Genomic DNA, 15678 nt, shown 5'->3' with positions numbered 1-15678 from the left:
CATTCGTACCAAATTTAAAAGAATTCTATCTTTCAGATACAAATACGTGAGTTCCACTTGTAAAAATAATACTCACTCCGATCCATAGTAAGTGTCTCAGACTTAGTACAGCTTAGTACAAAATCTGAGACACTTATTGTGGAACGGAGGGAGTATTGAATTTTGTCTTCAAAAGGCATTCACACAAACTTTATGAGTTTCCCCAACAAGATTCACAACTCTGGTTGCCTAACCTGTTCCATCCCCACTGTAAGAACATTCAAGAATAAGCTTTCAACTACATGTATCTTGGCGTTAAGAAAATGTTGACAACAAGTTTCAACCACCTCTGACCTCTCATGACCTATCTGGCACTTACAGTTTATCCTACGTGAGTTTCATAATTTTTATGTCGCTCACACATTTAGATCATAATAATCATGAACTAGTTCTAGAAAGGCGAGTGCTCATTCCGGCCCTCAACTTCTTCCTCCGGCCCAGAGTTGCTCTCCCTCCATCACCATTTATTCGTTTTTATTATGCATGGAGCTGACAATATCATAGCCAAGGAACAATGAAGCAAGTACCGAAACCAGCGTCGCGTGCCTAGCTCCTAGTTGCTGTACAGGAAGTGTAACCAACTGGCTCAACAGAAAGCTACTCTGAACCGCGTGGCCAGCAGTCTCTGAATTTGTATACAAGTTGTATACACAGTAGACAGTACAGTTCTCATCTTCTGCAAAGCTGGATCAGAGTCCTTACCATCCTGTTGTGCATTTCTATAAGGGCGAACAAGTACTAGTATATACACGGTGTAGTTCTCAGCTCTACCAGTCCTTACCTCTGACACCGAATGGCGGCGACCCCAAAATATTGTAAGTAGCGGCTACCTACGAATAGACTTCGCATTTCTCCCATGGTGCAGTCGCTAACCGCTGCAGCATGCCTTCCCTTCTCCTCGCGCTCGACTCCATCTCCTCCATCTCCACGTCCATCTTCTTCAGCGTATCCTTCACATTCAACATCTTGGATTCAAGCTCTTTCATCTTCTCCTCGGCACGAGCCTGCTCCAGTTTTATCTCTTGGTACTCTTTGTGCTCCGCAGGGTCTCTTGATCGATCAGGGAGGCTGAGGAGACCATCGATGCGTTTGAGCAGAAACGCCACGTTCATGCCGAGCATCTCAAAGGACTCAAGGGTCTTCTTCCAGACCACAAGGTCTTCTCTGGAAGAAGCATGTGCTTTGCAGGCCCTGATACCCTCTGCGATGTTGGTAGTCTCCATGATCACTCCTACAGCAAGTGTGAGATTTTTTTTTTCAGCAGATTCTTGTGAAGGAATGATTTCTGGGCACTGCAGAGCTCGTAGTACATCTTGCGTAGGCGGTCGGTAAACTTGCAGTCGATGACCAAACTGTCTACGACGATGTTGAAGTTGCTGAAACATGTCACGTCATCAAAATTGATATCTGAATCTAACAATTTGATTCCAATTATTGATTCACCGACTAGATCATTGCCATCATCAAGGGTCTTCTTGCTACTAACTGTGGTAACCTTTGCATTCTCCTTAGATTTGGTACCATCGGAACGTTCTTCTTCTGCGTTGCAGATAATAGTACATGATTCAGAAGATTCAATAGTTACCTTACATTCTCATCAGTGGTCAATATAGTGGCAAGTGCAAAATCAACATGATAAACTTTGACTTACCTGGTACCTCTTTACCAGCATCCAAACTCAGAATACTAAGTGCTCCATCAGTTGAAGTGAAGTTATTAGCTCTTGATATATAGACCTGAATAGAAGGCATATAAAAAGCAGAGGAAATTGTAGTATTATTGGATAGGTGCGGACAGAACATGCAAGAAATGTGTATCCTGTTAACGGTACTGAATGAAGTCCCTGTCAATAATATAAAGGAATGATCATGCAATGGAGAAAACATTCACAAACACTTGCCTTAAATTTTGTTGAATTCACAAGTTGAAAGTCCAGAACATCTCCAACCTTAACACCATGACTAATAGCAAAATCTCTCCATCCAGCACCCAGTCCTTTCTTGGTACCCAGATACTTCGTATCATAGCTGCACCCATCCTCATCTTCTAGCACAATAACAGTGTCATGCTTTGGCAGATGCTTGTTGCAGAAGTCACACGGTAGACCCTGGGGGGAACATGATGGTCATATACAAAGGAAGCAAAAAAGCATAAAAATGGAATGCTCTCAGGTGGGCCATGGCTTTGAAAAACAGTGGTGGATACTCTGTATCTTCTTATTACTCGGGAAACATCCATACAACAACTAAATTTCACAAATCTCCCAAAAACAAAATTTCACAATCTCAATGTGCTCCAGTTTTTTTTTTCTCGAAGCACATCTAAGGGTGCATCTATTTGTACTAGAAAAATATGACAAGATGGCATGGTAATGACAACGCCACCAATGGTGACGTACAGCAAAACCACTCATGCACAAACACACAATAGAGCACTCCACTCACCAACGGTGAACAAAACCAACACAGAAACACAACCTTCTTCACTAGGCCACAACAACAGACCCTAGCAAACCTAGACAAAGAGCAGATCGATAATACAGCTTGCAAGGCATCAGATGCAGTCTAAAACCCAACCAATAATACAATGAGAATAGAGCTTGCATAGATTCCTTCACATAAAAAAACGCGCTAAAAGAAGAGTGCTCCAGTTTTTTTTAGCACATACTTTTTATTTTGGACACAAAACATGTGCTCCATATAGTGTAGTTTCCACTTCCACAGAAAGAATTTTGCCATTTACCCAACAGTTTGATGATCTTCTGATTAAAAAAAGGTAATCTGAATGTTTTCCTCCCATTCTCTATTTGGGTCAACATGTTGTTAAGAATAATAATTTACCACATTATTCAGCTTCAGACAAATATTTAGATACTAATCAAAAGAGTCTTACCAGCGAAAAGCCCTGAGAAACATGTGATTGAAGCATACGCTTCACGAAGCTAGGTTGTTCTCCTGGTAACTTCACCTGTACCTCCTTAGCACTCTTCATAGCAGACCCACAGTTACCTTGAACACTATTAATTTTTTAAAGATACAAGTTCATAAGTGGACAAGCTTTTTGGGAACCTTCAAAGTAATTTACCTCGACAAAGCAAGAAAAGTTGAAGTACCTTGCACATGTCTGTTGGCCATCAACATCAAATACCTGTCAAGTCACAACTTCTTCAGTACTAGTACTGTAGTACATTCATGCAGCCTTGAACTAATGGAAAGTCTGGAAAATGAAGCTTAAAACAACAGTTTTGGAGTATGGAGCAATGTAAAGTTGTAAACCAACATAGCTAAGTCCAACGAAAATACATGTTTGGAATCAACTAGGACAATACACATGCATCGCTATGGACTAAAAAATACTCCCTCCATTCCTAAATACTTGTCGCTGTTTTAGTACAAGTTTTACTTGTACTAAAACAGCGACAAGTATTTTGGAACGGAGGGAGTATATATGTTTAAAGAAAATGGTGTACCATTATGTTTTTTCTTATATTACATGATCCATGTTCATTCTTATCTTGATGTGCCAAATCAACAAGTTATGCAAAATAAAAATAAAATAAAATAATAATGCAGTCCGAAGGTGACTGACGGCCACCACCAATTGAGTCTTCAATATGAGTAAAAGATACTTGTCTTGACACTCAATCCAATTAGAACTTTTGTGCTGGCCATCTGAATTCAAGTATGACATGCGTAATGATCAGCTTAAGCACAATCATGGTATCATCTTTTTTTTATTTTAAAAAATGAGTATGACATGAAATGTGAGTCTTTTAAGCCTTGAACAATAAAAGATGTCATAAATGCAAAAACGGATATGATTCCGTGGGCCTAACCATCGGCACAGGATGAGCATCATTGTCCCTCTCGCTGCTGTTACTGCCGTGACCGCCACTCTCAATCAAGGCAAGCTTTAGCTTTAATAATGTTTTCTTCTGCTCCTTATTGCTCTTGGCGGACTTGGAAGCTGCTGGCCTCACCCTCTTATTCTGAAACCCAACCAAACACAATAGTTGAAGCATTTTATGGACTTAATGTGACATTTTCGGTGAGCAAAAATTTTCTGATCCTTTGTGAGCACATGAACTAGAAGTCTAAAACTGAAAGTACTGTGTACTAGTGCATTTCCCATGACACTAAATGGTCACATTGCATGCACAAATACGAGAATGGAACTAAGGGGTGTCAATTTACTTTAGCAGTGTTAGTACTGTGGGCATTGTGTGTTCGAGGAACAACGGGAAGACTTTTTTGCTCACTATCCACGCTACCTAGCTGCATGCTCTGTGGCAATGAGGAAGCCAACTACTACCTGAACAGTTAGATTATTAAGTTGTACACTCGTACTTATTGGAAATTATGAGATGAGGAGTAAGACAAACGAGCTGGAGCCACAGATGCACATGCAGCAAATACAAGGGTAAAGCAACAGCCATCAGTGCACATACATTTAAAGGAACGTTCTCCTTCTCGTCATCAGTATCTTTGATAAGTATGATAGGCGGTTGATCTACGACAATAGCATGCTCCTTGTCCTGCAATCATCAAATATTTTGTGCTGCCTTGAAAAAAGTTCCAAGTTGTAAAAGGAAACAGAAAGTCTGATAAACATCGAATGCATAAGCTAATGAGGCGCAGAAAGACAAACATAATTAGCAAACAATTTCATATTTAATTTTAGTTTCTTGATGCAGTTCTACATGGTAGGTGTGATCAAGCTTCAGAAAGAAAAACTAATGAAATGGCTCCCAAAATACTACTATGAAGGAGGCTAAATCAACAGGCAACAGTGCACTTACGTTTAAAAGAACATACTCCTCGTCATCTTTGTCGTCGCAGTTAATTATGATAGACTGTTGATCCGCAACAATAGAAAGCTCCTTTTCCTGCAATCATCAAATATTTATTGTGCCATGAAAATAGTTCAAAGTTGCGATAGGAAACAGTAAGTCTGATAAGATAGAATGCATAAGATCATGAGTGTTGGTTGCACTAGTGTCTAACTATCTACCATGCTAATGACTCACTGAAAGACAAACCTAAGCAAGTAATTTTTGTTTATCAGCAGTTCCACATGATAAACATGATGAAGCTTCAGAAACAAAAGAGAAAAGTAAACAAAAGGGCAGGAACAAATCTGATAAATATGACATGGAGCATGCATAAAGCCACTAAGTATTGGAGGTACTGGTTGCTAGGGTCCTGATTAGGAACTGAGTTTCACATAATAAACACAACCGAGCTGGCTGCTCCGGAGGTCGCACCAGTTCTGGCAGCGGTGATGGCGATGCTGACTTGTGGTTCTTACTCCTAAGAGTCCGGCATACTGGCCTACGAGTGATTCGCACCCGTGACACCCACTTAACAGTGCGGTGGGGCTGAGCTCCGCTTCTTGGGTTCTCTGGCATTTGCTCTTTGTCATCCGAGAGGACAACCCTTCCATCACTCACCAGGTGGGTGCAAGGCTGCTTATCCTTATCTTGCAACTCTTGAGTGTTGACTGTTGCTGCCAATGTAATGGAGTCATTTGCTTCACTGGCATCAGCAAGGACCATGGCTGAGGCGCAATGCTGAGTGGTGGTAACTACCTCCAGAGTGGTGGCTGTAAGGAATGTCATGTTCACAGGTGTGGGCACTGGCAAGGTCACCATTGTGTTGCTGGTGGGGACCATATGTACGTACTGGATGTCCATCCAGCAGCAACCATCATAGATGTTGCGACCATGAATGTTGTCTAGAGCTCTAGCTGCATCTTTACTTGATCGAAACAGAATAAGAGCCTCAACATATGTTATCTTGTTGCTTGCATACACCGCTTCCTAGGCCCCATAGGCAGCAAATACCCGGTGAAGCACCTCTCCTGTCACTGGATAGAGCAAGTGGCTCATGATGACGTGAAGAGTGCCTCCAGCAATCACCTCCCTTATGTCCATCTGACAGCAACCATCATAGATGTTGCAACCATGAAGGGTTTCTCGAGCTCGTGACGCTTGACCGTAACAGAACGAAGGCCTCAATGTGATTTGTCCTTGTGGCCATGTACACCTCCTCAGCACCATATGCATCAAAGACTTAGTGAAGGACCTCAGATGTGACAGGATAAATCATGTGGTGGACTGCAACAGAGAGAAGTTGTCCCTTGTACAAATCAGCCTTTCCGAGTGCTCGGCATTTCATCGAACAGTTGGCTGGCATCAGCCTGTGACGCACCATCCTTGTAATCCAGTGCCCGCCGCGCGCCGATCGCTCCATGCCTCTCCATACTCTTCAATCGAGTCACCAATGGAGATGCACCATGGTTACCATTAGCTCAACTGGCATTTGATCGAGCACTTGGCGTGTGCCTTCCAAACTGCCACTGAGCTCCACAAAGCCGTTGTGCTCCTTCTCGAAGCCAAACCAATCCAGGACAGGGCAGGGCAGGAGGAATTGCGCCGGCTCGAGGCCTAGGGCTATCGGCAACCGTTTCAGTGGATGCGATAGGTACGGATCGATCGACAGCATGAGAGCAGCGGGACAAGGACCGACTAGGCTCTACTACCAGCTGTTGTCCCACGACGAGGGCACAACAGCAAATCAGTAGGATAACTTGGGAGACATTTGAAGGATGATCAGCATGAGGTGAGAAATCAGAAGCAAGGACATGGGGAACAGAAGAATAACACGAGGTTGGGGAATCAGACTTGGTAACACGAGCTTCAGAAACAGATGGTAAAAGAGTAGTGCAGAGGTATCAAAACGATCTGTAGAACTAGAAACTCACCACTGTCACCAAGGGCATCTTCTGCTCCATCTCGCTCTTGGCAGCCGACGGGTGGTTACCTGTTCTTCCTGCTGGCTTCCCCCTCTTCCTCTGAAAGAAAAAAATAACCAACCAAGGAAGGCGAGAAAACAAAATCTGCTCTAGCTCTGGATGATTCGAATGAAGGAAACCCTTGGTTGCGAAGTTCGGAAAGGAACAAATCGAAGGACATGAAAATTTGGAGGAGAGGACTGTGCTTGCCTTGAGGGGTTGATCGATCTGCATCGCCACCGTGCTCGTGGAAGCCATGGAGATCGTTCGTTCGCTCCGCTATGAAGAAAATGGCGCTTCAGGTTTGAAATTTGAGCGAGGGCCGCGGTAAGAAAGTAAGGAGGGAGAGCGAGATGACCCTTCGGGCTTCGGCCTCGGTGATTTGATTGGACGTCGTGTGTGTCGATAAACATTTATTATCCTCTCTTTTTTCCAGGGACTGCACCAGAAAGAAAAAATGGAAGAAAAAAAAAGGAGAGAGCGAGGCAGATAGAAAGTGCATTCACTTCATCCAACCAAACTTTTCAAACCCGGTGTTTCACTGTACTGTCTTTTTTTTTTGTACGAAAGCGTTTTTGTAAATTCCAACTCTTAATTAATTGAATCGGCGATGCCGTTTTCGTCAAAAAAAAATCGATACTCTCTGCAACATTTTATCCGGGAGACATTAATTAAAGCGTTGAAGTGTAACATACATATTCATGTGTTTAAACTCAATTGCAGTATCATGTTTTCCTATTAAATGAGTATGACAATATGACACATGAGGCGTTGTTTGGTACTAGAGTTTTTTGGATGTTTTTTAGAGTATAAACCACTCGAAATTGAAAAACACTACAAACCTCAAATGGTTGTTTGGTAAGAATGGTTTGGAGGGGATTATCCCTAGTTTTCCCAACAAAATACTCCATTTTTGTACCAAATTAAAACACTTTTCAAACTAGTGTTTTTCTAAAAAAAACACTAGTGTTTTGGCGTTTTTGAATGTTTTGGATGAACACCCAAAACCCTCAAATACCAAAACACTAGTGACTAAAAAATACACTAACACCAAAGAAGGCCTGAAATGTTGAAAATGAATGTTTGTCCTGACATACTATAATTTTTTAGCTGGCCATCTAAGTTGTGAAGTGTGACATACATATTCATCTTCTTAAACTCAATTGCACTATCATGATTTTTATTTTAAAAATGAATATGACACATCCAATGTTGAAAATAAATGTTTAGATTCAATACTTGTGTTGACACATTAGAAATTTTTAGCTGTCCATCTAAGTTGTGAAGTGGAACTTACATTTTCATCTGCTTAAACTCAATTACAGTGTCATGTTTTTTTTATTAAATGAGTATGACACATGAAATGTTGAAAATGAATGTTTAGATTGAATGATTGTCCTGACTTTAGAATTTTTGAGCTGGTCATACATATTCATCTTCTTAAACTTAAACTCAATGGCACTATCATGTTTTTAATTTTAAAAAATGAGTATGACATTTCAAGTGTTGAGAACACATCGAGACTCTAGACAACATTTTATACGGGAGACGTTAATTACAGCGCTGGGTGGCCGGTGGCCTGCTCGGTGCCTACTGCCTGGCGGTACTACAAATTTACTCTTTTGCAGTATACGTGAGGTGTTCCGCAAATCACTTCTTTCCATTTTCCAGTACTGTTACAGTGCAGTCCCAGGCAAACTACATACGGGGAATGGTGCGGATATGTTACACGACTTGGTGTGTACAAAAACAGCAGCATCCTAGTTGCTGTGCAAGAAGTGTAACCGAGTTACAGAAGTTGTATACAAAATGACGTCGCTTCTTCTAACTGACACGATCACCACAGTGCAGTTCTCACCTCCTGCAAAGCTGCTAGATCACGCAGTTCTTACCATCCAGTGCATCTTCCTCTGTACCGAATGGCGATGGCGCCCAAAATACTGCCGGTAGGAACCCACGTTCATGTTGCTACTTGCTACCATGGCGCAGTTGCTAACCGCTGCACCATCTCATCCCTTCTCTTCGCGCTCGACTCCATCTCCTCCATCTCCACGTCCATGTTCTTCAGCGTATCCTTCAGGTTCAACATCTTGGATTCAAGGTCTTGAATTTTCTCCTTGGCTTGAGCCTGCTCGAGTTTTATCTCCTTGTACTCTTTGCACTCCACAAGATCTCTTGATCGATCAGGAAGGCCGAGGAGCTGGTCCATGCGTTTCAGCAAGAATGCAACGTTCATGCCTAGGAGCTCAAAGGACTCCAAGGTCTTCTTCCAGATCACAAAGTCCTCCCTGGAAGAAGTGTGCGCCTTGCAGGCCCTGATACCCTCCGCGATGTTGATAGTCTCCATGATCACTCCTACAGCAAGCGTGAGGTTTATCTGTTTGAGGAGATTCTTGTGCAGGAACGACTTCTGGGCGCGGCAGAGCTCGTAGTATGTCTTGCGTAGGTGGTTGGGAAACTTGCAGTCGATAACCAAACTGTCTACGATGATGCTGAAGTTGCTGAAACTTGCCACATTGTCAAAATCGATATCTGATTCTGAAAATTGGATGCCATCTATTGATTCGCTCACTAGATTGCTGCCATCACTGTGAATTACTTTGCTGCTGACTCTAGTAAGCTTTGGTTCCTCCTTAGACTGCACACCATTGGAACTTCCTTGTTCTGCATCATGCAACACAACACATGATTCGGAAGATTCAATACTTAGCTTATCAATGTAAAACAGATTGGCAAGTGCATAATCAACATGATAAACTTTGACTCACTCGGCATCTTTTCCTTGCCAGCATCCAAACACAGGAGACCAAGTGCCCCGTCAGTTGTACTGAAGTTAGTTGCCCTTAATATATAGACCTAATGAATAGAAGGCACACAAAAACAAGAGGAAATTTATTATTTGGTAAGTCGGACAGAACATGTAACAAAAGATTCAAGAAATGTGTAACTTATTAACAGTAGAGAATGGAGCCAATGTCAACAATGTGAAGGAATAATCAAGCAGCGAGCAATACATTGGAAAACACTTGCCTTAAATTTTGTTGAACTCACAAGTTGAAATACCACAACATCTCCGACCTTAATACCATGATTAATAGCAAAACCTCTCCACCCAGCACTCAGTCCTTGCTTGGTACCTAGATACTTCGTATCATAGTTGCGCCCATCTTCATCTTCAAGTACAATAGCAGTGTCATGCTTCGGGAGATACTTGTTGCAGAAGTCACACGGCAGACCCTGGGAGAGGAACGCAATACTCAAATGTAGAGGAAGCAAAAAAAGAAAAGAAAAGGGAATGTTCTCAGGTGGATTGTGAAAAAACTAGCGGATATTTTCATGGGACTCCTCCTAAATTTCACAAAATGCATTAAAACTAAATTTCACAAATCTCGATGTGCTCTAAGAAACTTTGCAGCTTCCACTTTTGCTGAGAGCATTTACCCAATAACTTGATCTTCTGATTTAAAAAATGGGCAATCTGCATGTTCCTTTAGCAGCTGTTTCCTCCATGTCACTATTAGGGTCCGCATGTTGTTCTCATGAAATATTTTTTAATTATACAGCTTTTGAAGAAAAAAATGAAATAGCTAATCAATAGACTTACCAGCCAAAAACCCTGAATAACATGCGATTGTAGCATATGCTTGATAAAGCTAGGATGTTCTGCTGGTAACTTCCCCTGTAGTTCCTTAGCTCTCTCCATAGCAGACCCACAGTTACCTTGAACACTGCAGCATGTTTAAAGGTTCAAGTGCTAAGTGCACAAGCTTCTTGAGAACATTTCATTCAGTTTACTCTCAAGAGAAAAAAGAAAGTCAAGTACCTTGCAAATGTCTTTTCTCCATTAACACCAGATACCTGTCAAGTCACAACTTGTTCATTGTTAGTCCACTCCTTCAGTCTTGAACTAATGGGATGTCCAGAAAATGAAGTTTAAAAATACAACAATTATACCTAGAGTATGGACAAGGGAGCAATGTAAATGAACATAGCAAAGTCCAACGCAAATTGAAATAAATTTCTAGGTTCAATACTTGTCCTGTCATATTAGAAATTTTGAGCTGGCCATCTGATTTCTGAAGTGTGGCATACATATTTATCTGCTTAAATTCAGTTGCATTACCATGTTTTTTATTAAATGACTGTGACACATCAAATGTTTGGAAATAAATGTTTAGATTCAATGCTCGTTCTGACATATTAGAATTTTTTAGCTGGCCATCTAAGTTGTGAAGTGTGACATACATATTCATCTACTTAAATTCAATTGCAGTATCATATTCTTTTATTTCTTTTAAATGAGTATGACACATCAACTATTGAAAATAAATGTTTAGATTCAATACTTTTCCTAACATATTAAGCTGGCCATCTGAATTCTGAAGTGTGGCAGACATTTATCTGCTTCAACTCAATTGCAGTATCATTTTTTTTAATGAAATGATTATGACACATCAAATGTTTAAAATGAATCTTTAGATTCAATACTTCTCCTAACATATTAGAACTTTTGAGCTGGCCATCTAAGTTCTGAAGTGTGACACATATTCATTTGCTTAAACTTGATTGCAATATCGTGTTTTTTTATTACATGAGTATGACACATCAAATGTTGAAAATAAATGTTTAGAGTCAATAGCGTCCTGACATATTAGAATTTTTAGTTGGCTATGTACGTTCGGAAGTGTGACATACATATTCATTTGCATAAACTTGATTGCAATATCATGTTCTTTTATTAAATGAGTAAGACACATGAGATGTTGAAAATTAATGTTTAGATTGAATGATTGTCCTAACATATTAAAAAAAATTATCTGGCCATTTAAGTTGTGAAGTGTGACATACATATTCATTTGCTTAAACTCGATTGCAATATCATGTTTTTTATTAAATGTTTTGACTCAATAGTCGTCTTGACATATTAGAATTTTCGAGCTGGCCATCTACGTTCTGAAGTGTGACATACATATTCATCCGCTTAAACTCAATTGCAGTATCAGGGTCTTTTATTAAATGAGTAAGACACATGAAATGGTGAAACTGAATGTTTAAATTGAATGATTGTCCTAAGATATTAGAACTTTTTAGCAGGCCATTTAAGTTGTGAAGTGTGACATACATATTCATTTGCTTAAACTCGATTGCAATATCATGTTTTTTTATTATATGAGTACGACACATTACATGTTGAAAATAAATGTTTTAGACTCAATAGCTGTCCTGACATAGAATTTTTTAGCTGGCCATCTACATTCTGAAGTGTGACATACATATTCATCTGCTTAAACTCAATTGCAGTATCATGTTCTTTTATTAAATGAGCAAGACATTGTTGAAAATGAATGTTTAGATTGAGTGCTTGTCCTAACATATTAGAATTTATGAGTTGATCATTTTAAGTTGTTAAGTGTGATATACATATTCATCTTCTTACACTCAATTGCAGTATCGTGTTTTTTTTAATGAGTATGACACATCAAGTGTTGAAAATAAATGTTTAGATTCAATACTTGTCCTGACATATTAGAATTCTTGAGCTGTCCATCTAATTTCTGGAGTGTGGTATAATCATCTGCTTAAACCCAATTGCAGGATCAATGTTTTTCATTAAATGAGTATGACACATCAAATGTTGAAAATGAGTATTTAGATTCAATACTTGTCCTGAGTCCTGACATATTAGAATTTTTGAGCTAACCATCTAAGTTCTGAAGTGTGACATGCATATCCATCTGATTAAACTCAATTGCAGTATCATTTTTTTAAATGAGTATGACACATCAAATGTTATTCTTTAAGTTTTGAACAATAAGATTGTCTTAGAACCAGCAATGTGAAATGATTACATGGAACTATGGAACTCACCATGGGCACAAGATGATCATCTTTGTCGCTCGCACTGCTGTTAGTGCTGACACTTTCAATCAAGGCAATCTTTGGTTTTACCAATGTTTTTTTCTGCTCCTTGTTGCTCTTGGCAGACTGGGAACTTGCTGGCCTCTCTCTCTTATTCTGATACCCAACCAAACAAAGTATTTGAAGCATGTAATGGAATTATATAAGACTTAAGTCTGAAATTTATCTGAGCCAAAACCTTAGAAGAATCACTGAATCCTGATCTGATAAATAAAAACCGAAAGTAACGTTCACTATAGTTCTAAATTCCCATGATACTAAATGCTGACATCACATGCACAAATACAAGCACGGAACTAGGGAGTGTATCTTACTGTAGCAGTGTTAATATTGTGGTCATCGTGTGTTTGAGAAAGACAGGGAAGCCGTTTTTGCGCACTGTCCCCTCTCCCTGGCCGCACGATCTGCCATAACAAGGAAACCAACTATCAGAATAGATAGATGAATAAGTTGTACACTTCACATCTGGCATTATACCAAAGAGCTAAAGTAAGAACCAACAGTGCACTAACCCGCAAAGGAACATACTCCTCCTCGCTATCTGTGTTGTCGCAGTTAATTATGGTAGGCTGTTGATCAACAACAGTAGCAAGATCCTCATCCTGCAACCATCAAATATTTTTTGTCACAAAAATTTCAAGTTGAAAAGGCCAAAATGAAACAGATAATCTGATGATATAGACTGTGTTGTGCTGGTCATGATTATTGGTTGGGCTGGTGTCTACCATGTTAATGATGCACTGAAAGAAAAACATAAGGAAATATTTTCATATATAATTTTAGTTTACAAGTCCCACATGATAAATCTGATCAAACTTGGGGAAAAATTGAAAGCTAATAATATGACTGATATAAGGGACTACTGTAGTCACCACGCACGGACCGAGCACATAAGCAAAAGGAATATATATATATATATATATATATATATATATATATATATATATATATATATATATATAAACTAATAAATAACATGGAAAATGCATAAGGTCATTGAGTATCGGAGGTGCACTGGAAGAACAACATAGGCTGGTGATTTCCCGGCTCCGTTTTAGTTTATCAGATACAATTCCACACCAGAAGTGTGATCAAGCTTCAGACACAAAAAGAAAAGCTAATGCAATGGCTGGCATAAGTGCCTACTGCAGTGACCTCATAATAATCTGCGTTGAGCAGTTGAGCTGAAGCTGTACTGCTGTAGGACCTCACCAATTTCACAATCGGCACAACATCAGCATCCTTGTCACTCTCGCTGTCAAGCAACGCGAGCCTTTGATACACCAGCGCCATCTTCTGCTCCATCTTGCTCATGCTCTTGGCGGCGGGGGAACCTGCTCCTGCTGGCCTCCCCCTCTTCGTCTGAAAAGTGACCAACCAAAGCAGAGAAACGAGCTTAATTTCTGCTACCATATGCAAGAAAAAATCAATCTCATCTAGCGATAGGCAATAGAAAATCGATCGACGATAAAACAAAATCTGCCCTAGCCGGATGATCAAAAAGAACAGCGAGGGGACTTAATTTCAAGAAACATTTTTTTTGCTCGAAAAAAGGAACACCTGTTTCTATGTTCAAAAATTGCCTTTAAAACCATCAGAAGATGGTGAAATAAAACAAAAGGAACCATCGAGATATCACGAAGTTGCAGCATAAAATGCTCCATTAATGGAAGATTCAAGAGAGGAGAAGAAATAAAACCCTCGATTCTGAACTAGATAAATCAAGGCATGAATCAATAAGTGCAGGAATCAAAAAAGAACTTAAGGAGATGGACGGGCCTTAAGGGATTGATCGATCGCCATAGTATCTGCGCCCCAGCAATCCTGGAGCTCGAATGCGGCTCTACTGGCTCCGCTTTGGAGAACCGAGGCTGCCGATTTGAAACGTGAGCGAGGAATATTCGCAAATAATGGGGCCTGAAGAGGATTCACCGCTCACGAGAAGCGAAGGAGGAAGGAACAGTGGAGGAGTAAATAATATAAAATGGTAAAAGTGGAAGCAGATGACCGTTTGTTTACAGGACGGAGTAGTATGATTGGACGGAGTATATATCGCTAAAGATTTTCTTTTCTTTTCTCCGGACGTGTGATTTTCCTTTTCTTTTTCAAACTTGCCGGTTCATATTAACCCAGAGTGGGCTGAGACGGGCCCACAAAAGCACGTAAAGAAGGCTTCAAAGAAAATCTATACCAATATACAATATACTAGGACAGAGATCGTTCGTTGCCACGGCCTCTTAAATACATGCACATGAAAATTCAAGTTTATAAAAAAGACAACAACATAATTTGACATCAATCGAAATGAACGAAACAATGGGTATTAATCATAGTGTCATTTATATTTCATAAATGTATGATGAAATGACACTTGTGCTGTTTGCACAGACAATGTTCTATCCCTACTTGTATTTAATCATACTCTTTTAAACTATTTGATTTCCATGTAATCTAATGGCCTACTCTATTGTCATCCTTTTCTCCAATTATGGCACGGGTCATCTAACCACTGAACACAAAAGTTTTCTCTAAACCTCTTTGGGACATAGTTGGATCCCTTCCGATGCACCCTAACTCTTCGTCCTCTTGTTTGCCTAGGTGACCCGTGCCATAATTCCGTATCATGTGCCTAGCGCCACTGTCTATCATGGCCATCTCCCGTTCGATGAAAGTCTTGCCTCTGCCCTTGATCAATATTGTTGGCCCAGGCAGCCCACGGGCCAGCAAGGCACGGCCCGTTTAGCTTTTTTGTTTTTAAAAGATTCAGTTCGGCCTTCAGCGGTTCAGCCTTTCTTTAGATCTGGTCCATCTCCGGATTTGGCCCAGTCCCCTCCTCTGCCCCTTCCTCCCCTCTCCTCCCTACTCCCGATCCGGCCCATGAGGCCACGACCCACCCTGCTTTCCTGGATCCCGATTTGCATGAGGCCG

General features: G+C 40.4%; 1 protein-coding gene and 1 pseudogene across 2 annotated transcripts; both read right to left on the bottom strand.

Moving 5' to 3' along the window:
* Window positions 1-266: 266 nt before the first annotated feature.
* Window positions 267-7209, bottom strand: LOC100842429 (annotated as a pseudogene).
* A 1256-nt stretch (window positions 7210-8465) lies between these two features.
* LOC100842118 (B3 domain-containing protein Os01g0234100) lies at window positions 8466-14754 on the bottom strand. 2 transcript variants are annotated; one of them, XM_024460179.1, is made up of 10 exons: window positions 14530-14754; window positions 13906-14112; window positions 13263-13352; window positions 13065-13154; window positions 12700-12846; window positions 10655-10689; window positions 10436-10559; window positions 9862-10068; window positions 9600-9687; window positions 8466-9495 (listed from the first exon to the last, which is right to left on the bottom strand). In XM_024460179.1, exons 1-10 carry the CDS (start codon window positions 14551-14553, stop codon window positions 8807-8809), a joined length of 1701 nt encoding a protein of 566 aa, XP_024315947.1. In that variant the 5' UTR covers window positions 14554-14754; the 3' UTR covers window positions 8466-8806. The 2 variants fall into 2 exon arrangements, with proteins under 2 accessions (XP_024315947.1, XP_014754264.1); XM_014898778.2 differs by having other exon boundaries at window positions 13963-14112.
* Window positions 14755-15678: the final 924 nt, after the last annotated feature.

This window comes from Brachypodium distachyon, chromosome 2 (genome assembly GCF_000005505.3).
Source record: "Brachypodium distachyon strain Bd21 chromosome 2, Brachypodium_distachyon_v3.0, whole genome shotgun sequence".
In the NCBI taxonomy this organism is placed as follows: domain Eukaryota; kingdom Viridiplantae; phylum Streptophyta; class Magnoliopsida; order Poales; family Poaceae; genus Brachypodium; species Brachypodium distachyon.
Note: the sequence above shows the minus strand (reverse complement) of the source record. Positions and strands in the feature narration are given on the sequence as shown.